The sequence below is a fragment of the Triturus cristatus genome, chromosome 6, assembly GCF_964204655.1.
Source record: "Triturus cristatus chromosome 6, aTriCri1.1, whole genome shotgun sequence".
Taxonomy (NCBI): Eukaryota; Metazoa; Chordata; class Amphibia; order Caudata; family Salamandridae; genus Triturus; species Triturus cristatus.
Window position 1 is genome coordinate 74,396,240 of NC_140589.1, and position 26,533 is coordinate 74,422,772.

The following is a 26,533-nucleotide window of genomic DNA, read 5'->3' on the forward strand; positions in this document are numbered from 1 at the left end:
TCATGCAGAGACCGCCGCTGCTGACTTCTGCAGGAAGCTGCAGACCTGGCTCTTGGAGCAGGCCCTCTCCCTACCCTAGACCAGGCTAGAATTGCCCATACTGCAGCGGGCGGGGGGCAACACTCCCCCTTCCTCATGCAGAGACCGCCGCTGCTGACTTCTGCAGGAAGCTGAAGACCTGGCTCTTGGAGCAGGCCCACGCCCTACCCTAGGCCAGGCTAGAATTGCACCTACTGCAGCAGGCGGGGGGCAACACTCCCCCTTCCTCATGCAGAGACCGCCGCTGCTGACTTCTGCAGGAAGCTGCAGACCTGGCTCTTGGAGCAGGCCCACTCCCTACCCTAGGCCAGGCTAGAATTGCACCTACTGCAGCGGGCGGGGGCAACACTCCCCCTTCCTCATGCAGAGACCGCCGCTGCTGACTTCTGCAGGAAGCTGAAGACCTGGCTCTTGGAGCAGGCCCACTCCCTACCCTAGGCCAGGCTAGAATTGCACCTACTGCAGCGGGCGGGGGCAACACTCCCCCTTCCTCATGCAGAGACCGCCGCTGCTGACTTCTGCAGGAAGCTACAGACCTGGCTCTTGGAGCAGGCCCACTCCCTACCCTAGGCCAGGCTAGAATTGCACCTACTGCAGCGGGCGGGGGGCAACACTCCCCCTTCCTCATGCAGAGACCGCCGCTGCTGACTTCTGCAGGACGCTGAAGACCTGGCTCTTGGAGCAGGCCCACTCCCTAGCCCTAGGCCAGGCTAGAATTGCCCCTACTGCAGCGGGCGGGGGCAACACTCCCCCTTCCTCATGCAGAGACCGCCGCTGCTGACTTCTGCAGGAAGCTACAGACCTGGCTCTTGGAGCAGGCCCACTCCCTAGCCCTAGGCCAGGCTAGAATTGCCCATACTGCAGCGGGCGGGGGGCAACACTCCCCCTTCCTCATGCAGAGACCGCCGCTGCTGACTTCTGCAGGACGCTGAAGACCTGGCTCTTGGAGCAGGACCTCTCCCTACCCTAGGCCAGGCTAGAATTGCACTCCTGCAGCGGGCGGGGGGCAACACTCCCCCTTCCTCATGCAGAGACCGCCGCTGCTGACTTCTGCAGGAAGCTGCAGACCTGGCTCTTGGAGCAGGCCCTCTCCCTACCCTAGACCAGGCTAGAATTGCCCATACTGCAGCGGGCGGGGGGCAACACTCCCCCTTCCTCATGCAGAGACCGCCGCTGCTGACTTCTGCAGGAAGCTGCAGACCTGGCTCTTGGAGCAGGCCCACGCCCTACCCTAGGCCAGGCTAGAATTGCACCTACTGCAGCAGGCGGGGGGCAACACTCCCCCTTCCTCATGCAGAGACCGCCGCTGCTGACTTCTGCAGGAAGCTGCAGACCTGGCTCTTGGAGCAGGCCCACTCCCTACCCTAGGCCAGGCTAGAATTGCACCTACTGCAGCGGGCGGGGGCAACACTCCCCCTTCCTCATGCAGAGACCGCCGCTGCTGACTTCTGCAGGAAGCTGCAGACCTGGCTCTTGGAGCAGGCCCACTCCCTAGCCCTAGGCCAGGCTAGAATTGCACCTACTGCAGCGGGCGGGGGGCAACACTCCCCCTTCCTCATGCAGAGACCGCCGCTGCTGACTTCTGCAGGACGCTGAAGACCTGGCTCTTGGAGCAGGCCCACGCCCTACCCTAGGCCAGGCTAGAATTGCACCTACTGCAGCAGGCGGGGGGCAACACTCCCCCTTCCTCATGCAGAGACCGCCGCTGCTGACTTCTGCAGGAAGCTGCAGACCTGGCTCTTGGAGCAGGCCCACGCCCTACCCTAGGCCAGGCTAGAATTGCACCTACTGCAGCAGGCGGGGGGCAACACTCCCCCTTCCTCATGCAGAGACCACCGCTGCTGACTTCTGCAGGAAGCTGCAGACCTGGCTCTTGGAGCAGGCCCACGCCCTACCCTAGGCCAGGCTAGAATTGCACCTACTGCAGCGGGCGGGGGGCAACACTCCCCCTTCCTCATGCAGAGACCGCCGCTGCTGACTTCTGCAGGACGCTGAAGACCTGGCTCTTGGAGCAGGCCCTCTCCCTACCCTAGGCCAGGCTAGAATTGCACTCCTGCAGCGGGCGGGGGGCAGCACTCCCCCTTCCTCATGCAGAGACCGCCGCTGCTGACTTCTGCAGGAAGCTACAGACCTGGCTCTTGGAGCAGGCCCACTCCCTACCCTAGACCAGGCTAGAATTGCCCATACTGCAGCGGGCGGGGGGCAACACTCCCCCTTCCTCATGCAGAGACCGCCGCTGCTGACTTCTGCAGGAAGCTGCAGACCTGGCTCTTGGAGCAGGCCCACTCCCTACCCTAGGCCAGGCTAGAATTGCACCTACTGCAGCGGGCGGGGGCAACACTCCCCCTTCCTCATGCAGAGACCGCCGCTGCTGACTTCTGCAGGAAGCTGCAGACCTGGCTCTTGGAGCAGGCCCACTCCCTAGCCCTAGGCCAGGCTAGAATTGCACCTACTGCAGCGGGCGGGGGGCAACACTCCCCCTTCCTCATGCAGAGACCGCCGCTGCTGACTTCTGCAGGACGCTGAAGACCTGGCTCTTGGAGCAGGCCCACGCCCTACCCTAGGCCAGGCTAGAATTGCACCTACTGCAGCAGGCGGGGGGCAACACTCCCCCTTCCTCATGCAGAGACCGCCGCTGCTGACTTCTGCAGGAAGCTGCAGACCTGGCTCTTGGAGCAGGCCCACGCCCTACCCTAGGCCAGGCTAGAATTGCACCTACTGCAGCAGGCGGGGGGCAACACTCCCCCTTCCTCATGCAGAGACCGCCGCTGCTGACTTCTGCAGGAAGCTGCAGACCTGGCTCTTGGAGCAGGCCCACGCCCTACCCTAGGCCAGGCTAGAATTGCACCTACTGCAGCGGGCGGGGGGCAACACTCCCCCTTCCTCATGCAGAGACCGCCGCTGCTGACTTCTGCAGGACGCTGAAGACCTGGCTCTTGGAGCAGGCCCTCTCCCTACCCTAGGCCAGGCTAGAATTGCACTCCTGCAGCGGGCGGGGGGCAACACTCCCCCTTCCTCATGCAGAGACCGCCGCTGCTGACTTCTGCAGGAAGCTACAGACCTGGCTCTTGGAGCAGGCCCACTCCCTACCCTAGACCAGGCTAGAATTGCCCATACTGCAGCGGGCGGGGGGCAACACTCCCCCTTCCTCATGCAGAGACCGCCGCTGCTGACTTCTGCAGGAAGCTGCAGACCTGGCTCTTGGAGCAGGCCCACTCCCTAGCCCTAGGCCAGGCTAGAATTGCACCTACTGCCGCGCCAAGGTGCCCTCCGGGGAGATAGCGCCCCCAACGCACATAACATAGCATAAGTGGTGAAGAGCATATGATTCAAGTGAAGGGGGGATCCTCTTAATACTTGGGGTGTTCATAAGTACAACAGTCAGAGACACAAAGAGGTCACAGGATGAGGATGGCACGTCCCTCATTATCGTGGGTGAAATCCCATTTCAATGAAAGGAAGCAACTCCACATGCCCAGCCTGAAATCAAAAACAGATATTAACTTGGAACTCGATGGGAGATATCACAATGCAGTGGGGATAAAGGGAGAGGAATTAGCATGAACTGCTGCAGAAGTGATTTATAGGCATTGATGAAATTACTAAATTTTTATTGCAAAATTTCAGGAAATTTCAGAAAAAGTTGGCAAAATTATGCAAAGTGTGGGTTGAGGGGCATTCTTCACGTACAAAGTGAAAAGTCACACAAAAAACTGACCCTGCAAGGCAGTTTCAGCCTAGACTACTCATGCCGGCGGGAAGTAGCTGAAATGGCATAATGCGAAACCACTGGGAATTTCACAACTTTCACGTAATGCAAAGTGTACACGTGGAATTAAAAGCGTCATCTTGGCGTAAGAATGACCACGAGGAGCGGCATTTTCTAATGGCGTCTAATATAAACCACACCAGTGATGGCGATGACATTGCACCGAGTGTTGTGTAACCAGTACTTGCACGGAATGACACGTGCAGACGTGACAGCCAGCCGTGCAAATGTTAGTGCACTTCTACTGGCACCAGAGAAGCCTGGCACTAGTGCAGTGTATGTGCACGGGCCGCACGTGACCCAGAGGGGGCGCTCTCAGACGCGTCTCCGCAAGTCTCTGGTGGGAATGCCTGGGGGCGGGGTCTGAACAATTAACCACAACAAAGCCATAACAAAATAAGAAGTTGAGCGAGGCGCTCAATCGTGGAAGACGGCTGCTGTCTCCGCGGATCAGCGGTAATCCATTGACTGATTCCCCTCCTTGGAACTCCAAGGCCTGGAGTCCACGAATCCCGTCTTTACTTGACCAGAGAAAACCGTGTGATTCTGGGCACACCACTTCATCTCCCTTTGCTGGAAATTAAACATTTTTACATAAAAAATACGTGCAAAGCATAAGCAACAGTGAAGTTTGCAGTGTAATCCTGCGCCAGTTCCGCCCCTCTTTACGTCACATTCTGTAATTCTCAAAGAGACCGGTCATGCCTCAGTGTGTTACATGCAGCTCGTTACATTTGAGGCATTCGTGGTACAATAAAATGTTTTCTGTAAACGGTTCTTCAGTCTATTAGATACACAAAATTATAAAAATGTTTAACTGGGGCTATTAAAGGAAAATGGGGCAAGACCCTTGACAAGTTTAGAAAACTCTGACCAGCAGAAGAGGTGAGTGTGAGGTGGCCCGTGGGTCTCAAGCAGCAGAACAGCACACAGTTACAACCGACTCACACTGAGGTATCTTTAGCTTGTAAAACATGTAAATAAAACGTACATTATCTGTTAACGGTTGTGAAATTGCATCTGATGCACAGCGTGCTCTTGTGCATGCACACTTGGGGGCAGATTTACAACTTCTGGCGCATCTCTGCTAATCAGCAGGGATGCGCCAGAAGAGTTGCGACGCATCTGCCCACCCGTGCGCCACCACTGATGCGCCTCATTTACAATGCGGCGCACCGTGGCGCACGGATGGGCAGATGCGTGTCGCATCCCCCGGCGGAATGGCGGCACATTGCTGGAGTTGCGTCGCAAGTGCGACGCAGCTCCAGCAAGGCTCGGGGTGCCCCTATTCCTAACATGCTGCGTCATTCCTTACGCCTGCTTCAAGCAGGCACAGGGTTTTGACGCAGCATGGCCGTAAAAGTGACCGAGTGAAATCTTGTAGATTTCACTCAGCCACTTTTCGGACGCGTTCCTGCACCGGATCGCCCCTCCCCCTGTGCCGGAACGCCCCCTAGATTTGTCACGTTGTAAATACGGCGCAACATGGCGCATGATTTACGCCACCGCTGCGTCACAGAAGTGACGCAATGGTGGTGTAAATGTGTCACAAGGGGCTTATAAATCTGCCCCTCGTGTGTAAATGGGCAGACCTGTTCAGCAGAGAAGGGGGCAGGAATCAAGGTGGACAGTACATATTTGTTTAAAGCACTAAACCAGTGTTTCCCAGCGTGTCCAGTTTTACAGGAAGTGAAATCTGACTTTTAATTCACCCGTGCCATTTTTTAAAAATTGGTTTCTATTGCAATTTTTGGGAGCGTTAGCTATTATCAAGCACAGTTGTTTGACGCATGGCCTTCATAGAAAACATTTTATAACGAACAATTCTTCAAGAATTGATGTCCCAATTAAAAAAAAAAATCTCACCTAAAATAGAAATTGATTTTAGGCTGCACCTTAGTGTAAATCAGTGTCCTTTTATTTCCGAGTTAATTCTTGTTTCTGCAGACACAAGGAAATAGTTGAATGCTCTGCAAATAAATCACCCATAGAAATCCTATTACTACTTAAATAAATATAAATGGACCTTTGTGTATATTAATTCTCTGTGTTAATCGATTGTTCTCAAGCCTCTAAAGATCTGGCTCTTTTAGCTGGAGTGTTTTAGTTTACATCCAGTCTCTTCACCCCCTCCCCCCCCTTTAATTTTTCTCTGCCACACTCTTTTTATCCTCTCCAACTTGAGGCACCGTGTGTGTTATGCCTGTAAATATACAAACATTAATGCAGGCATGTATTGGATATGTCACCTCATATAATAGTTGATTATCTCCAGGTGTATCAAAAATGTAGATTAGTTCTAGTTTCAGATTTAAACTGGCAAAAATGAAAAAGTCTTCATACAATTGGACACAACACCCCCTGTCGCATGCAGTAAATGATTGTGTCATTTTGAAAAATTGTGGTTTTCCCGTCCAAATTTGATTGTAAGTCACATATTTCAATTTTATGTATTTTATGAGTGTCAGTTTTATTAGAACACCCCTTCTTTTGTCATTGGTTGTTTTTTTCCCTATTTCTCTTCTCTCTTTGTGCTACTTACGGACCTTGTCAGGTTCCAGGAGATATCTTTTCGTCAAACCTGTCAATGTTATAGTTCAGAGTATGACCTGAATTTGATATTACTAGTGGTTTTTAAAAAAAATAAGGTTGTAAGAGGTGTAAATCCCTCAATTAAATGAATATTGAACTGTAACCGAAGAATAAACACAGTTGCGTGTGACGCTGTACACAAAGCAGTAACAGCCCTGAGGTGTCGGTAGAGGGGAGAGACAGGCAGAGAGTTCCCCAGATCCCAGTCAGATCACAAGGGCGCTGTGTAATGGAAGTGATATGATGATACAGTCACAAGGATTATCTGTCGATAAATAAATGTAGATTAAACTGAATATGGATTGTCATGGAGATGTGACCGTAAAGTAGAGTTGGGCTGGCGGACCAATCAGAGCACTCAGTGCGGTTCTCTTTTAGGGCTAGGAGATCCAACCAGTAACAGCCAAGGTTGCATGTCTACATCAGTGGAAGACCTAGTGTGGAGCTGTCAAAGAAATGCAGAGCCAGCACTCTCGGCAAACTTGAGAAACTTTTAGAGCCTCCCAACTTAGACCGCCCAATGGCCAAAGTATAACCGGAACGCCCCGCTCCAACCCGCATGCTCGTCTTGTAAACACACATGATTCATTTCATACCCTACAAGATGTGCATCTTCTGTTGCTTCCTAACTACGGTGACGCTTTGTAAGTTTCAATATATACATACATATCTAATAAATCTATCAATTTATTGGAAGTATGCCATTCACAGTGAGCTGTCTCCATTACCACACACTATGCAAAATTGGGGGGGAAAGAAGGCCAGGTTCTGGAAATTTATTAACTGTTTGGAAAGTCGCCCTTGGATTACTGAATGCTCTATGAAAAAAACTACACCATTATTGCCATGAGGAAGAGTGAAAAAGAAAGAGTAGAGTATCCTGTGGCAGTGACAAGTAGACATAAAAGAAAGACTGTATATGTGAAAGGATGAGAATTGAGGGGCATAGGATCAAGAAACGGCGTTACAATTATCGCCCTTGAGAATTCCAATAGAAGCCCATGTTCTGGTGTCAACATGGGCTTCTATTGGAATTCTCTGCGGCATATTATCAAGCCCATTATTGCCGCTTTAGCGGCAGTTTTCTGCTGCTAAAGCAGCGATAATTGTAAAGCAGTGATTGATAATATGCCCCTGAGTTTTTAGGATCTGTGCTCAGAAGATTGTGTTCACAGAATGAATTTAACTCTGCTTCGCTAGGCAAGTTATCAAAGGCTGTTCATTAACAAAAATTGGAATAAGAGAGGAATTTTAACTTTTTCTAAAAAATAATCCACAAATAAACACATTACTGAATTAGGTTGTTTCATGTTATTGAAGTGGAGGTAACAAGAGTGGAACAAACATGACGTTAGGGCACTGCCACATGCTGTGCCTGAGTAAGTGGGCATCCTAATGCCCCAGTTTTAGATTTCATAAATATTTATAAAACTGTAAGACAAAACCCAACCCACCAACCCTGGTTTTGGGCTTAATCAATGGGTTTGCCTCCTCTGACCGACATTGTTGGGTGAGTGATGGGCTCCTTTGTATACTTAGGAGTGCATTTTTCTTAAAATGTGAATGGACTTTCTTTCTTTTTTGGTGGGGATCCAACGTAAGAGATAAACAAATTCCTGTAGATGATCCATAAGCATTTTTATTAAGGGATTCTCGAGGGGTATTACAAACAAAGTGAATAAGGGGATGTTAGGGATAACTATTGTTCCCGCATCCCACTGGTCGACATGTTTCGGCCATGTCATTGGCCTAGTCCAGAAACCCCGGTTTATTTTCAGCATCTGGATCCCAATTTATAAAATGGGCAGCAAAGGTCCCATATGTTGTTCCATTCAAAATCATGTCAATACTTAACTACTTGTCAACACTTAACTACTTGCACGAAGTGGGGTGGCTTTAAGGGCACAAACTAACGATGAAGTGGATAGACCCTGAAATGTATCCATCTAACTCTGCACCTCCATTAACTCTTGGCTGTTTCTCACACCAGCCATGAAGAATGCCACGTTCCAGATCACCCCTGATATCATTAAGGAGAGCGAGACGATACAGCTGGGGCAGGACCTCAAGTTGTCTTGCCACGTTGATGCTGTTCCGCAGGAGAAGGTCGTCTACTCATGGTACAAGAACGGCAAGCCCGCCAAAGTCACGGACCGCCTGCTCGTCACCAGGAACGACCCCGAGTTGCCACCGGTCACCAGCAGCCTGGAAATCATTGACCTGCGCTTCAGCGACTACGGCACCTACCTGTGTGTGGCCTCCTTTCAGGGTGCCCCCATCGCCGACCTCAGCATTGAGGTCAACATCTCCTCTGAGACAGGTGAGTACTGCTGGGTGGAGCTGGATGGAAGCAAATCAGGCACTATGTGTGAAGCTCTAGTGTGTACCCCAATCTTGTAACAATGTTTAGTGCCTGAGGCTTATTTGAGCATCACCATTGCATCATACCGCGACAACATATCAACCTTAAATGATCTTCATAAGGGAGTTATAGTAGGATATATAGTAGAGAGGTATGTAGTATGTATTCTACTAAGGGGCAACTGGGACCTCAAACAGTCAGCATGCACACTTGTGTAAAGCATCACACCCATGCCAGTGTCCACCCTAAATCTACCCCAACATGACCCCCTACACTACCAAAACACCACTGCACTACCTTAAACGCTAAAACACTAACCCCAGCACAACCCCCTACACTACACAAACACCACTGCACTACCCTAAACCCTAAAACACCACCCCCGGCACATAATCAGCGTAGCCAGGTCGTGCCCACATTCTGCAGTGAAGAACACGCCATAGCCAGGCCGGTTACAGCTTGCAATGCACCATTGTTTGGCTTTACCACTTTCCCACAATATGTAGAAGATCATAGACATTGCATGCAATATGTCGCCGTATGTAAGGTACCACCGCCAGGCAAGGTTCCACTAAGCCCCATTATGTACACTACTATAACAAGGCTACTTTTCACATTAAGCGTGTACGGATAGCATGTAAGCCACCAGAATGTCCATGCTGCAGAAGTAAACCTTCAAGTACTTGACTAATATTGACCCACAATGCCAAGATCCACAGCTATATTTTGTCCAAACAGTGGTTCAAGAACTAGTTATCTTGCACAATATAACAATTACAAAAAAATACACATTATAATCAAATAACATATTAGTAAAAGCCAAAAAATTAAAGTAAAGAAAAAAACAGAAAACAAACAGGACCCTTATATATATAATTATCAAAAATACAAATTTATTACAATTAATGCATATTAAAAACAATGGAGCTCTATACAATGCGTTGGTACAGAGGAATGATAAATGTTTGCAGACCAAAACCAGTGGCAGACAAAAATACGTCAGAAAACAGGGGAACAACATAAAACCAAATAATGTGTCCTCAATTAATTCTCAGGCCACACATGCGTCGACGGCGTTTCAACCGCTTTGTTAATAGGCGGTCATCATCAGGACAAAGAGAAACTGACAGAGCACCCAAATTCTAATATGTAGAGGCACACCAACGTCGTTTTACGAGAAGATTGGTAAAAAAAAATCAAATTCGGATCAGATGTATATAGACACATATAGAGATAAACGATGTCTTAAAATGGTATAATTATTCCATGAAGAGAAGATTTGTATGGTGTGCTACGTCTGTAGTGCAATGATTCCCAGATCGTTTCGCACAGTCAATAATTAAATTACCAATCGAAAAGCACTGCCCATTAGGTGCAATCACCGCATCCGCGCTCGAGAAATCAGGAACCACAGCTAGGCCGGTTTCCACGATGCCACCACCTGTAAAGATAATATCAGAAAACTGTGGTTCCTCTTTGGTGTCATTTATATATGCATATTAAAACAAAGTTCTGGACCACTGCAGTACTAATATATCAACTATACAATAATGATATTATATAATAATAAACAATCTAGGACATGCATGGATAATTATTGTCCTGCAGGTGGTGACACATCGTTGCTTGTAAAAGTGAACGTACAAACACAAACATTTAACCAATGAGACATTAAGAAAGAAGACCTACCTGAGTCAATACAGCATTGAAGACTGTATGATAGATGTATCCCTGATTCAAATGAGCATAGATGAGAGTGTGTCAACTCTAAGGTGAGTAGGAGGTTCATCATCAGGACACAGTAACTTAATATGACAAAAAAGGAGGTATTATCGAGGAGCCCTGGGTAAAGACATCAGCAATATACTCGTCAGCGCGTTGTGTGGCCGAATGATCTAGAGTGAGGCCGACGAGAAGGGAGGCTGCAGGGAGGTGTAAAAGTAACGTGGCGCCCTACAGAATTCAACACGTATGCTGGAGTAGTTCCTCTCTCGAGACAAGGGTAACCAAAACGTTAGGTGGAATCATAAACCCGGTCAATGGGATACATTGGCATCCCACTGGTCAGATCCTAATACCCTCACTCACCTGGTAGGGTGTCATGCTTCATCATAGGGCGCTCCTCGTCAGGCCGGCACTGCAATGCTTGACGGGCCTGGGGGCAATTTATGGGAGATTTTTTGATCCGTTACACCGTTTGGAAGAATGAAAGTGACGGCAGGAATAAAAGAGTCCGGCAGAGGAGGGTAGGTCCGGGGATACTCTCCCACATAATCTACTTTCTCCGTTAGTGTATCGGGAGGACTAATACTCTAAGGGTCACTCTATCCGGGTTTCGGGTGGAACCATCACCTCCGCATCGGCTCAGGTGCAGTATATGTTAGTCTAGTGGATTCCACTGGCCTCTAGTAGGACCCACAGACCTATACAGGGTAGGATTGAATCGATTTATGTGCCGATTGACCCTCCTTGCAACATAGGTATGAAATATGTTGACCCTAACCTTACAACCTTAATTTTAGCTAACAGGGTACATTGTGACCTTAGGATAGCTCCATTGTTTTTACTGGATCAAGGGAACACTATTCCATAAACTTCTCTTTTGATTCCCTTCGACTCTTTTATTCCTGTTGTATTCCTGATCAGGTTCATGATTCCACCTAACGTTTGGTGACGCTTGTCCCGACAGAGGAACTACTCCAGCATATATGTTGAAATACATTAGTCTAGGACAGGGGTCTCCAAACTATTTTGTAAAAAGAGCTACTTATGTTAAAAAAAAAATCATCCCAAGCTACAGATGCTAGTGATGTGATAGTGAGTAATGTTTAACTTCGTAAGTGCATGTGGATTGTACCTGTATTAAACAACTCCCACCTTTTAACTTCGTGAGGGCATGTGGATTGTACCTGTATTAAATAACTCTCACTTTTTAACTTCGTGAGTGCATGTGGATTGTACCTGTATTAAATAATTCCCACTTTTTAACTTCGTGAGTGCATGTGGATTGTACCTGTATTAAACAACTCCCACCTTTTAACTTCGTGAGGGCATGTGGATTATACCTGTATTAAACAACTCCCACCTTTTAACTTCGTGAGGGCATGTGGATTGTACCTGTATTAAATAACTCCCACTTTTTAACTTCGTGAGTGCATGTGGATTGTACCTGTATTAAATAATTCCCACTTTTTAACTTCGTGAGTGCATGTGGATTGTACCTGTATTAAATAACTCCCACTTTTTAACTGCGTGAGAGCACGTGGATTGTACCTGAATAACTCCCACTTTTTAACTGCGTTTGTGCACGTGGATTGTACCTGTATTAAATAACTCTCACTTTTTAACTTCGTGAGTGCATGTGGATTGTACCTGAATTAAATACCTCCCACTTTTTAACTGCGTGAGTTTACGTGGATTGTACCTGTATTAAATAACTCCCACTTTTTAACTGCGTGAGTGCATGTGGATTGTACCTGTATTAAACAACTCCCACTTTTTAACTTCGTGAGTGCACGTGGATTGTACCTGTATTAAACAACTCCCACTTTTTAACTTCGTGAGTGCACGTGGATTGTACCTGTATTAAATAACTCCCACTTTTTAACTGCGTGAGTGCACGTGGATTGTACCTGTATTAAATAACTCCCACTTTTTAACTTTGTGAGGGCATGTGGATTGTACCTGTATTAAACAACTCCCACCTTTTAACTGCGTGAGTGCATGTGGATTGTACCTGTATTAAACAACTCCCACTTTTTAACTTTGTGAGGGCATGTGGATTGTACCTGTATTAAACAACTCCCACTTTTTAACTTCGTGAGGGCATGTGGATTGTACCTGTATTAAATAACTCCCACTTTTTAACTGCGTGAGTGCATGTGGATTGTACCTGTATTTAACTTTGTGAGGGCATGTGGATTGTACCTGTATTAAACAACTCCCACTTTTTAACTGCGTGAGTTTACGTGGATTGTACCTGTATTAAATAACTCTCACTTTTTAACTTCGTGAGTGCATGTGGATTGTACCTGTATTAAATAATTCCCACTTTTTAACTTCGTGAGTGCATGTGGATTGTACCTGTATTAAACAACTCCCACCTTTTAACTTCGTGAGGGCATGTGGATTATACCTGAATTAAATACCTCCCACTTTTTAACTGCGTGAGTTTACGTGGATTGTACCTGTATTAAATAACTCCCACTTTTTAACTGCGTGAGTGCATGTGGATTGTACCTGTATTAAACAACTCCCACTTTTTAACTTCGTGAGTGCACGTGGATTGTACCTGTATTAAACAACTCCCACTTTTTAACTTCGTGAGTGCACGTGGATTGTACCTGTATTAAATAACTCCCACTTTTTAACTGCGTGAGTTTACGTGGATTGTACCTGTATTAAATAACTCCCACTTTTTAACTGCGTGAGTGCATGTGGATTGTACCTGTATTAAACAACTCCCACTTTTTAACTTCGTGAGTGCACGTGGATTGTACCTGTATTAAACAACTCCCACTTTTTAACTTCGTGAGTGCACGTGGATTGTACCTGTATTAAATAACTCCCACTTTTTAACTGCGTGAGTGCACGTGGATTGTACCTGTATTAAATAACTCCCACTTTTTAACTTTGTGAGGGCATGTGGATTGTACCTGTATTAAACAACTCCCACCTTTTAACTGCGTGAGTGCATGTGGATTGTACCTGTATTAAACAACTCCCACTTTTTAACTTTGTGAGGGCATGTGGATTGTACCTGTATTAAACAACTCCCACTTTTTAACTTCGTGAGTGCATGTGGATTGTACCTGTATTAAACAACTCCCACTTTTTAACTTTGTGAGGGCATGTGGATTGTACCTGTATTAAACAACTCCCACTTTTTAACTTCGTGAGGGCATGTGGATTGTACCTGTATTAAATAACTCCCACTTTTTAACTGCGTGAGTGCATGTGGATTGTACCTGTATTTAACTTTGTAAGTGCATGTGGATTGTACCTGTATTAAATAACTCCCACTTTTTAACTGCGTGAGTGTATGTGGATTGTACCTGTATTAAACAACTCCCACTTTTTAACTTCGTGAGTGCACGTGGATTGTACGTGAATTAAACAACTCCCACTTATTATCACTATAGTAACGCAGGTTGACCTCGCGGCTATCTACGGGAAGATGCTGTTGCTAGAGCCGGAGGAGAAACCTAAAATGGACAGAACATGGGCATCTGGTGTATAAAAAAGTACAACCCCCCATGGGGTCTCCTCTCTCGCACATATTGCCACCAGCTGTTAGAAATAAAATATATCACATATCAATCAGACGTTTCTCCTGCCTTGCTGGGCCCATAAACCTTTGCTTTAGTTTGAGCATCCCCCCCCAGACGTGATTAGTTCTGCTCTTTACACCATAAAACAACGAGTGCCGGTTCTGATGCTCCAGAGAGACCCCCCCCCCCCCCCCCCCCCCTCACTGCTCGTTACTGCACGGGCCAGCCAGTAATTGAATCATTTTGTGGTTTTTTCTCCATAAAGGCAGATGCAGTATTGGGGAGGGGAATATATTACCAGATACTGTCTAATTTCGCAACATTAAACGCATGATAAAATATTTAAAGGCAGTAAATTTTAATACTTTCACGCCTGCATCCCTGCCTTTGAAACAAGAGCTGGGATGAGAAATTAATCAGCGGTGGCCCAGAGAGCCCCTCCCTTTGTGTTCCTGGGCTCCCACCAGGCGGAAGGGACATGCCAGAATCATCAATTATTCCGAGACGCTGCTATCTAAACAGTGTGACCGCGCGGAAGTGTTTGAAGTTTCACAATGACACTTTACATACTATTTTATTTGTAAAGAAAATGGGCCCTCAATATTCCTTCTGTGCTTCTTGCACCGCCTCCACCATTTATCACCCTCCACCTAGACGTCTCCCTCCTCCACCTCAGTTATATATTCTACTGCCGTACAACTCTCTCCCCTACCTCCGCCACTTATAACCCTACATCTGTCCGCCTACCCCCACCATTTATCACCTTACACCTAGACTTCTACCTCCTCCGCCTCAGTCATGCATTCTCCTAGTGCTGTACTTCTCCCCCCCATCTCCCCCATACATTCTCCTAGTGCTGTACTTCTCTCTCTCCCACCTCCACCATGTATTCTCCTAGTACTGTACTTCTCTCTCCCCAACCATGTATTCTCGTAGTGCTGTACTTCTCCCTCCCCCGTCTTTACCATATATTGTCCTAGTACTGTACTTCTCTCTCTCCCACCTCCACCATGTATTCTCCTAGTGCTGTACTTCTCCCTCCCCATCTCCACCATGCATTCTCCAAGTACTGTACTTCTCTCTCCCCAACCATGTATTCTCCTAGTGCTGTACTTTTCCCTCCCCCACCTCCACCATGTATTCTCCTAGTGCTGTACTTCTCCCTCCCCCATCTCCACCATGTATTCTCCTAGTGCTGTACTTCTCCCTCCCCCGTCTTTACCATGTATTCTCCTAGTGCTGTACTTCTCACTCCCCATCTCCACCATGTATTCTTCTAGTACTGTACTTCTCTCTCCCCAACCATGTATTCTCCTAGTGCTGTACTTCTCCCTCCCCATCTCCACCATGCATTCTCCAAGTACTGTACTTCTCTCTCCCCAACCATGTATTCTCCTAGTGCTGTACTTCTCCCTCCCCATCTCCACCATGCATTCTCCAAGTACTGTACTTCTCTCTCCCCAACCATGTATTCTCATAGTGCTGTACTTCTCCCTCCCCATCTCCACCATACATTCTCCTAGTGCTGTACTTCTCCATCCCCACCTTCACCATGCATTCTCCTAGTGCTGTACTTCTCCGTTCCCCACCTTCACCATGAATTCTCCTAGTGCTGTACGTCTCCCTACCCATCTCCACCATGTGCTGTACTTCTCCCTCCCCATCTCCACCATGTGTTATCCTAGTGCTGTACTTCTCCCTCCCCATCTCCACCATGTATTCTCCTAGTGCTGTACTTCTCCTTCCCCGTCTCCACCATGTATTGTCCTAGTGCTGTACTTCTCCCTCCCCATCACCACCATGTATTCTCCTAGTACTGTACTTCTCCCACCCCATCTCCACCATGTATTCTCTTAGTGCTGTACATTTCCCTCCCCACCTCCACCATGTATTCTCCTAGTGCTGTACTTCTCCCTCCCCACCTCCACCATGTATTCTCCTAGTGCTGTACATCTCCCTCCCCATCTCCAAAATGTATTCTCCTAGTGCTGTACTTCTTCCTCCCCATCTCCACCATGTATTCTCCTAGTGCTGTACTTCTCCCTCCCCACCTCCACCATGTATTCTACTGGTGCTGTGCTTCTCCCTCCCTCACCTCTGCCATACATTCTCCTAGTGCTGTACTTCTCCCTCCACATCTCCACCATGTATTCTCCTAGCGCTGTACTTCTCCCTCCCCATCTCCACCATGTATTCGTCTAGTGCTGTACTTCTCCCTCCCCATCTCCACCATATATTCTCCTAGTGCTGTACTTCTCCCTCCCCCACCTCCACCGTACAGTCTCCTAGTGCCGTACTTTTCCCTCCCTATCTCCACCATGTATTCTCCTGGTGCTGTACTTCTCCCCCCCCCCTTCTCCACCATGTATTCTCCTAGTGCTGTACTTCTTCCTTCCCAAACTTCACCATGCATTCTCCTAGTGCTGTACTTCTCCCTCCCCATCTCCCCCATAAATTCTCCTAGTACTGTCCTTCTCTCACTCCCACCTCCACCATGTATTCTCCTAGTGCTGTACTTCTCCCTCCCCCACCTCCACCATGTAGTCTCCTAGTGCTGTACTTCTCCCTCCCCGTCTTTACCATGTATTCTCCTAGTACTGTACTTCTCTTCCCCCAACCATGTATTCTCCTAGTGCTCTACTTCTCCCTCCCCATCTCCACCATGTATTCGTCTAGTGCTGTACTTCTCCTTCCCCATCTCCACCATGTATTCCCCTAGTGCTGTACTTCTCCCTCCCCCAACTCCACCATGTATTCTCCTAGTGCTGTACTTCTTCCTCCCCCACCTCCACCATACATTCTCATAGTGCTGTACTTCTCCCTCCCCCATCTCCACTATGTATTCTCCTAGTGCTGTTCTTCTCCCTCCCCATCTCCACCATGTATTCTCCTAGTGCTCTACTTCTCCCTCCCCATCTCCACTATGTATTCTCCTAGTTCTGTACTTCTTCCTCCCCATCTCAACCATGCATTCTCCTAGTGCTGTACTTCTCCCTCCCCATCTACACCATGTATTCTCCTAGTGCTGTACTTCTCCTTCCCCATCTCCACCATGTATTCTTCTAGTGCTGTACTTCTCCCACCCCATCTCCACCATGTATTCTCTTACTGCTGTACTTCTCCCTCCCCAACCATGCATTCTCCTAGTGCTGTACTTCTCCCTCCCCATCTACACCATGTATTCTCCTAGTGCTGTTCTTCTCCCTCCCCATCTCCACCATGTATTCTCCTAGTGCTCTACTTCTCCCTCCCCATCTCCACTATGTATTCTCCTAGTTCTGTACTTCTTCCTCCCCATCTCCACCATGCATTCTCCTAGTGCTGTACTTCTCCCTCCCTATCTACACCATGTATTCTCCTAGTGCTGTACTTCTCCCTCCCCACCTCCACCATGTATTCTCCTAGTGCTGTACTTCTCCCTCCTCACCTTCACCATGTATTCTCCTAGTGCTGTACTTCTCCCTCCCCATCTACAGCATGTATTCTCCTAGTGCAGTACTTCTCCTTACCCATTTCCACCAATCAATCAATCAATCACTGCATTTGTAAAGCGCGCTACATACCCGAGAGGGTCTCAAGGCGCTGGGGAGGAGGGGTGCTACTGGTCGAAGAGCCAGGTCTTGAGGAGTCTTTTGAAGGCCAGCAGGTCCTGGGTCTGTCGTAGGATGGTGGGGAGAGTGTTTCAGGTCTTGGCGGCGAGGTAGGAGAAGGATCTGCCGCCGGCTGTGGTTTTTCGGATGCGAGAGACTGTGGCGCGGGCGAGGTTGGCTGAGCGGAGGCTTCGGGTGAGGGTGTGGAAGCTGAGTCGGTTGTTGAGGTAGGTGGGTCCGGTGTTGTGCAGTGCTTTGTGTGCGTGGATCAGGAGCTTGAAGGTGATCCTTTTGTTGACGGGGAGCCACTGCAGGTCTCTCAGGTGGAGTGTGATGTGGCTGCGGCGGGGGACGTCGAAGATGAGTCGGGCCGAGGCGTTCTGGATGCGTTGGAGTCGTCTCAGGAGCTTGTTTGTAGTTCCTGAGTAGAGGGCGTTCCCGTAGTCGAGTCTGTTGGTGATGAGGGCCTGGGTAACGGTTTTTCTCGTGTCGAGGGGGATCCATTTGAAGATCCTGCGGAGCATACGGAGGGTGTTGAAGCAGGACGCGGAGACGGCGTTGACTTGCCTGGTCATGGAGAGAGTGGAGTCGAGGATGACCCCCAGGTTGCGTGCGTGGTCCGTGGGTTCCGGGGCTGTGCCTAGTGACGCGGGCCACCAAGAGTCCTCCCAGGCTGATGGGGTGGATCTGAGAATGAGGACCATGTATTCTCCTAGTGCTGTACTTCTCCTTCCCCATCCCCACCATGAATTCTCCTAGTGCTGTACATCTCCCTCCCCCATCTCCACCATGTATTCTCCTAATGCTGTACTTCTCCCACCCCATCTCCACCATGTATTCTCTTAGTGCTGTACTTCTCCCTCCCCACCTCCACCATGTATTCTCCTAGTGCTGTGCTTCTCCCTCCCCACCTTCATCATGTATTCTCCTAGTGGTGTACTTCTCCCTCCCCATCTCCACCATGTATTCTCCTAGTGCTGTACTTCTCCCTCCCCATCTCCACCGTGTCTTCTCCTACTGCTGTACTTCTCCCTCACCACCTCCACCGTGTATTCTACTAGTGCTGTACTTCTCCCTCCCCACAGTGCATTCTCCTAGTGCTGTACTTCTCCCTCCCCACCTTCACCATGTATTCTCCTAGTGCTGTTCTTCTCCCTCCCTTGCCTCCGCCATGTTTTCCATCTTCAATAATTTTCTCTCCTCAACTCCATCAATGTATCCCTTACATTTTCTTCCAAGCCTACCATGTCATATTGTGCATAGATTGTACTTTGGGGCTGAGCAGTTGCAGTCTAGTGCGTCCATGCAGGCTCCCTGGCACCAGAGCATGGTGCCAGGGAAAAAGGTATCTCACGTGCATGGGCAGGAACTGCCATAGGAGCAACACAGCACAGCTGAGACCCTGTGTGCCAGAATACTACCTACTCTGTCTGTCGCGCCTCCTTAGTTGTGCACAATTGTTGATTTGAAACCCCTCATATTGTGCAACACTCCTTAGCTTTGATACAATGTTTGTGCAATATACATCTTATACATGCACACTAGCCTGCGTATGTAAGTGTGAATTGGAGCTCGGTCCTTAATAATAGGAGGAAGCCTACAGCCATTATTGACCAGAGGTCCAGGCAATAATGTTCATTAGAACAATGGAATGTTGAGAGCTCCATTGAAGACAATGGAGCGGCTCCGGGCTTATAATGGCTGGTAGAAGCCCGAAGCTCCAGCATTCTAACGTTTGTCTTTCTGTTTCTCTCTTTTTAATTTAGAACATTCTACCCTTACTGGGTGGAATGTTGAAATAGACTTATAACCCTTCTCGCTCGGTCTATACCAGTTGTTAAAGGCCCTCACCCTCGTTACAGTCCGTCACATGCGACTCAAGCCCATAACTCGGGTTCAAAGCCTTTAACAATTGGAAAATTAAAATTATTGAAGATGGAAAACATGGCGGAGGTAGGGGACAAAGAAGTATAAAACTAGGGTGATACGTGGCGGAGGTGGGGGAGGGAGAATTAAAACAGTCTGAGAAGACTAGATGGAGGTGGGGCTAGAATTATAATAGGGATGGAAGTCATGGTGGAAGTGGGAGAGAGAACAATTGTAATATGGGGTCAAAGAGGGTGGGAAAGAGAAGTGTGGAACTAGAGAAGATACATGGAGGAGGTGTAATATAGAATTACGGCTATATCATAAGTGCTTGCTTCTGGAAGGGACACTGCACACAAAAAAACAAAAACCTTTGTTTGGAACGTCCTTGACATGCTAAACTGCTTTGCTAACAGTTAATGCCCTTTCTCGCATTCTTTCAGCATCCTGAGACATGGAGGAAGCCTGATGTGTGAGAGCTGGGAAGTTCCTACTTCACTCTCTAGGTCATGCACCAATCGTTAATAATTCCTATCAGCACAACCAATAATAACAGTCTTTCTGAGGGGCATATTATCAAGGACTGTCGTTAAACTTATCGCCGTTTTATCAGCAGAAAACTGCCGCTATAGCGGCGATAATGGGCTTGATAATATGCCCTGGAGAATTCCAATAGAAGTCCATGTTGACACCAGAACCTGGGCTTCTATTGGAATTCTCAAGGGCATATTATCAAGCCCATTATCGCCGTTTTAGCAGCAGTTTTCTGCCGATAAAGCGGCGATAATTTTAACGCCGGACCTTGATAATATGCCCCTAAGTCGTATAATTTTAGCAACATAGCTTGAGAATTTTTCGAAAGACTTGCTGAAAGTTTGTGAGAATGTTTGTCCTCACTAAGCCCAGTAGTGCATAAATTGGAATGATGGAGGTGAGAGAGCTATCAGGTTCCTCAGAATGTAACCAATAACTAATGTTATTGGACCATGTTGGACGACGTTCAGCCTCAAGGCAAAATCTGTTATTCTTGTACCCACGGAACTATGCAAATTTCTGACACTCTCTGAAGGGTTACGAGGGCCTTCGGGGTCAGGAGAGTAGCAACCCGATAAATGCCCCAATAAAGTAAAATAAAAATAATCCTGTGTGAACATTAGAGACCTTTCAACCAGTCAAATGTGGACATCAAGAGCTTGCTCGTCATTGGCCAATGATGAACCTAGATCTCAATCTTCTCCCACAGTTCCTCCAACCATCAGCGTTCCCAAGGGGCAGGCCGTCATCACTGTGCGCGAGGGATCCCGCGCGGAGCTGCAGTGCGAGGTGCGAGGGAAGCCCAAGCCACCCATCCTGTGGTCCCGCGTGGACAAAGAGACGCCCATGCCTTCGGGGGCCATGTTGGTGGAGACCTATGATGGGAAGCTGCGCTTGGACAATGTGACGCGCGAAATGAGCGGGACCTACAAATGCCAGACGGCCAGGTATAATGGCTTCAACATCCGACCGCGGGAAGCCCAGGTGCAGCTCAACGTGCAGTGTGAGTACACAGGATGATGCATGGTGTTTGTACGTATTGTTGATGTCATCAACCCGTAGAAACTATCTGGATTTTAACAACAAATTCACACCATAATTCTAAAATGTGTGATTTCAGAAAAACGTCTAGATTTACAGTTTTGTATTTTAGTGAAGTCGTTGTGTGTAGTCAACATATTTTTGCATAAACATAATATGGTGTAGGGGAACTATAGACAAACACTTGATAGTTCATATAATCAATTCTTCAATAGTCCATGGTAGAAGAATTCCTACTCACAATGTAGCTTCATAAGCCCTTAATGTAGGTAACATACCTCTTTCTTTCTACATTCTTGGGTTCAAAGCAGCTTTGTTTCTTTCTTGGTGCCACTGTTCCAAGTATTCTCACTTGTAATGGCATAGTCCTTTCATGATAACAACTCTTCATATAGTCAATGGTCTTCTCGGCGTGGTTAGCTTTAAAATATTTTTGCACTATTGAAGAATTGATTGTGAAGTAGGGGCATGGGTGCAAGCCTTGATAAAGGTGATAACTGCTGCAAAACATGTGTCGGCTGATGAGAGCGAAACATTGGTACATCTCAAAACATGGGAAAAAAAGGAAATGAGAAAAAATTTATTTTGTTATTGACAGTGTAATAACTGAATGTTTTGTTCAGGGACTTTACTTTATCGCAAATGTTTCTTAATAAAGGTGTAACTGTTGAGAAATGAATGGCTATATGAACTGTATGCAATGTCAATGTTTGTTGGAGGTGCCATTTAAACCATATTATGTATGTGAAATTTGTACTTCTAGGCAGTACCTCATATAGGGGAGTGTGCCTTCTTTCTTTAATGTCAGGCTAATTTTTATTTCTTCACATAAGAAAATTGGTTTAGCTATATTATCCCATATGTTGGTGGCGGTATACATTTATTTGTTGAAGCTAGCGTATGCAAATCAGAAATTTCTGATCCCAAAAGCCACAAAACTCCATGTTGGGGCAATTAGTCCTTTATGGTCGCGAGATGACTTTGTCACTCCTTCGACCTCCGCAAGTGAATACATAGTTCTTTCCTATAATTGTGAAAGTCTTGTGTTCTGCTGACCATCAAAAATGTTTGAGGAAAGTCTTGGAGGCAAGTACTTTAAATTCACGCCCCAAGATCGTGGATCAACATCCCATTCCAAACCAGGCTGGACCCCGGCCGGCTTTTTTTTTATAAGAACGGCCTCACCTGTTTTACAAGCACCAGTATCTCTGCACCAAGGAGCTCGGATCCAAGCCTTCATATTTCCTAATATTCCCGGAATATCATACCCCAACCCCGTCAGAAAGGATTTTCACTCTTAGACCGTCTCCAGATGACTTTTCTTCCCCCGGCCCATCACCCAATGCGAACTTCTTGTGGTTCTAAGCTGCCCCGTGATATGTACACCGCACTATTGCCTTTTGAAGCAAGGCCTTGACCTTATAAGTAACTTATAGATAATTAAGTAAAAATCTAAGGCTGGATTGTGTTGCCAAACTTTTCCTCTCACGCAAGTTCTCTTTCCATCAAGCGTTTCGCACCACTGTAATGGCTTGTGCTAGTGGCATGTGCTGTTCCCTGGGCGGACGGTACTCTAAAGGTTTGATGTGGCCGACTCATTGAGTCCCTCAGCCAGTGTAACTGAGCCATAGACACCCGTCTCTTGGTTTAGGAGACATCTATTTGATGTTCGCTATCTCTGATTGACTTCATGTGTAGAATATCCTTCTCTCCTTACTGCCAGAGCTGGCACTGGCTTGCGTACCTCAGCCGGCCATGTGCGTAGATGCATGGGAGCTTGAAGGCGACCGCTGGAACACAAACGATCCTGAAGCCTTCTCTTGTGGACTCCACCCTACGGCTTCCAAGAGAGAGCTGCAGACCAGCATCAAGTCAGCCTCCAAATTCTGAAAGAAACTCTAAGTATTGAGTCGAATCCACAGCTGAATATCCTCCATCACAGCGGCCGTAAAAGAAAGGAGATGAAGCCTGCGGTTCTAGTCTGTAACGATCATTTCCTCCATAACTTGAACGATTTTTAGTTGCCACCAAACTCTTAATCAAGCTCATCGTCCTGCACTCATGCATAAAAGCGAGTTGTGTTACTACTCCATGGGACAGTCATTCATTTATGATCCTTCACTCCCATGGGGCGTCTCCCTGGTGATGTTCCTGCGGATGATCCCAGGAGGACTCATAATGCTTGTGTCCAAGAAGCATCGCAGCTAGCACTGGACCTGCCACCCATAGGGTTGACACTGAATACGGGACTTGATAGCATGCTCAATACCTGTGCCTTATTCTTGTGCACCATATTACCCTAGAACATGTTGTTTCTTGCATGCATTGTTAATGGTTTGGGGGTTGTCCTTTGTTCTCGGAAGGATACGTTGAGGGCTGGACCTGATGCCTCTGGTCCCTTAACAGGATTGCTGAAGGTTGTGTGCACTGTTCTAGCTATGATCCGCTGCCCCTGAGAAGAGGCGGTCTGGCGGTGGCTCTGCTGATTGTTGGATCAAATGCCTGGTGCTCCTGCAGACAGAATTATCGAAAACGCTGTTCTTGTTGGAGCGCTTACTCTGATGCCCTTTGCTACCAAGATGACGTTTATTGCAATTGATCTGATTGTTGGATCCGACGCCCCTTGTTCCTGAAAAGAGAAGGTTTATTGAAGGCTGTGTTGATTACTGGCTCCAATGCCTCTGGTTCTTGGGAGTGGAATATTGAAAGCGTTGTTCCTCTTTGAGGGGTGGCTCTAATGCCCACCGTTACTAATTAATAATTTATTGAAGATCATTCCGAACAGAATAAAATTAGAGTGAACCTTATTGAAACAGAGAGAACCAAAAGATTTACTACAACGACAATGATCTTCTTAGGCCGAGGAACCCTGACCCGCAGTTGGCGGCATGCTTCATCGTTGGATTCCATCCTCATTTGGAACCAGTACTGTATCCGACTGAGTAGACCCAACGGAGGGTAAATGATGTAGTCCAGTGCTTCCCAAACTGGGGGTCGAGACCCACTGGTGGGTCATGCAACTACTTTGGGTGGGTTGTGAAATTTGAAGCAATAAATAAAGGTGCCTTTGAAATCTGTATTTATCCTGCCACATTGGCTCAGAGGTCAACTGTCAGGCTATGTCCTGTGGTACATTGCTGCTTATTTCTTTAACCTGGGGATTTGTGTACAAACTCCTCTCACTTTGCAGTCAGAGAAAGAAAAGTAACGTGAATTATGGGATAATCTTGCTGAAATAATGGGAAAAGAAAGGATGTAGGATGTCATTGTTTGTAACACACCACAAAATGTAAATACCAGCAAATGGACTGCACATATTAAGCAGTTAGGAAACCAAAAATGGAGCACATTTTTGTAATGCTGAAGGGCGATGGAAACAAAGATTTTAATAGGATCAAAACAAATCAAGACACTGTACTTGGTGATGCACAAATGATAAATATTCACTGAAACCGATGTCTACACCAGAGGGTGGTGTTTTTAGGCCTTTCCACACCAACAAGGTCTCCTGGTGGGTGAGTCCCAGCCGTCCCATTCTTCCGCACCTGTACACAAGGGTCTGCTTGGGTTACAAGAGGGTCTTTTTTTGAGTTCATGCTGGGGTCTATTGGGAGCCACGCCACTGTCTGTCAGAGCTTACGTGGAGTCTGCTGGAATCATGTAAGACCTGGAGGGAAGAACATGAGCGTCTCTGGTGTTCATGTGAGGGTTGGTTAGGGTTGTACCTCAGCTGGTTAGAGTTATTTGAGGGTCTGTTGGGGTAACACGGGGATCTGTATGGGCGATGTGGGTTCAGGGTTAGGGGTCTAACGGAGTTATCTGAGGATAAACTGATGCTACGTGAATTCCTGGAGGTTCTGTAATAGTCGAGGGTTCAAAAGGTGTTCCTGTGGTTATCCTGTGGTTTGTTGTGGCTACATTCATGCAGAGTTATGAGTGTTCTCCATTGAAATCATGATGCTTCGCTGTGAAGCTATGATGCCGCTCTTGTGTTGGGAGCGGTCTACTGGTACTCTGTGCATGTTGCAGCGTGCGCGTGCGTCGAAGCGGCTCAGGGGCCTGAAGATGATAGAGACCGGCCTGCCACCTAGTGGTGTGCTTGAAAGGTGCTCCCCCGTGCCCCCCGGTGTGAGGATCCTGCTGTCACTCGCCGGCAGCCTTTAGCTCTATGAGCCTCAAGGCCCCGGCCGCCTCCAAAGGCTTTACTTTTCCTTAAGAACACACCCACAAGAGAAAATCTTTAACGCCTCTTAAAAGGGATTTGTCTGTTTGAAGAGAGGATTTAGCCACTGCCTTGTGATTCCTCTTGAATGGAAATCGGATTTTATAAAGCTGTGCTGGTTTTTCATGCTAGCGGGGGTCACACGTCAGTAAACACCACAGTGACCACACAATGACTAGGCTCTCTGCCTATGAATCTGTTTACTGAGGCAGGTGCTAATCCAGTGCTGCGGTTGTCCCAGGCGTGGCCTGCTCCTGTGGCGGTCCAGTGCGTAAGGCCGGCTTAGCAGAACTTTCTAGCGGCGGTCACTGATGGTCCATATGAGCACTTGTCGGCCTCCTTCTTGGCTCACATCTCCCGTTATCTCTGTGAGCTACAGCTTATCTTTCCTGCTTGATTATTTTGCACCCGGTGCTCTTGACAGGCAAAGGATGCTGGGGTTTTTTGCACAAGACCATCTCTACACTTTATTGGATTACTCCCAGAGCTAAAGTACATCCGCAGCTAATTCTATTATTTGTCGGATTACTTCTAGCATTATATTACACCGTTTCGAAATTCTGTTATTTGTTATTACTCCAACCATTAGAGTACGTCTTCGCTTGATTCTGCTATATGTTAGAACACACCTAGCGTTAAAGTACGCCGCCTCTTAATTCTGATATTAGTTGGATTAATCCTTGTGTGAAAGTACCCCATCTCCTAATTCTGTTACTTGTTGGATTACCCCAAGCATCCAAGTACACCGTCTCTTAATTCTGACTGTTTGATTAATCCAAGCGTTAACGTATGTTGTCTCTTAATTCTATTATTTATTGGATTACTCCTAGCATTATAATACACCGTTTCTAGATTCTGTTATATGTTAGATTACTCCAACCATTACAGTATGTCTTCTCTTGATTCTGTTGTATGTTAGATCACACCTAGCGTTAAAGTGCACCACCTCTTAATGCTATTACTAGTTGGATTACTCCTAGCGTTAAAGTGCACCGTCTCTTAATTCTATTACTAGTTGGATTACTCCTAGCGTTAAAGTGCACCACCTCTTATCTGGTTACTTGTTGGATTACTCCAATTGTAAAGTACACCATATCTTAATTCTGTAACCATTTGGACTACTCCTAGAGTTTAAGTAAGTCTTCTCCTATTTCTGGTATTAGTTGTATTACTCCAAGCACTAAAGTACACCGTGTCTTAATTCGGTTACTTGTTGGATTACTCCAATTGTAAAGTACACTTTCTCTC

General features: G+C 47.2%; 1 protein-coding gene across 3 annotated transcripts in view; it reads left to right on the plus strand.

Annotated features, from left to right (window-relative positions):
• The window catches only part of MDGA1 (MAM domain containing glycosylphosphatidylinositol anchor 1), a 1,057,897-nt gene that overhangs the window by 512,041 nt on the left and 519,323 nt on the right, over positions 1–26,533 (plus strand). For all 3 annotated transcript variants that reach the window (XM_085610244.1, XM_085610245.1, XM_085610246.1), the window contains exons 7-8: positions 8,391–8,720; positions 20,732–21,025. In XM_085610244.1, coding sequence (XP_085466370.1) covers positions 8,391–8,720; positions 20,732–21,025 — 624 coding nt within the window. The remainder of the gene's footprint in view (positions 1–8,390; positions 8,721–20,731; positions 21,026–26,533) is intronic.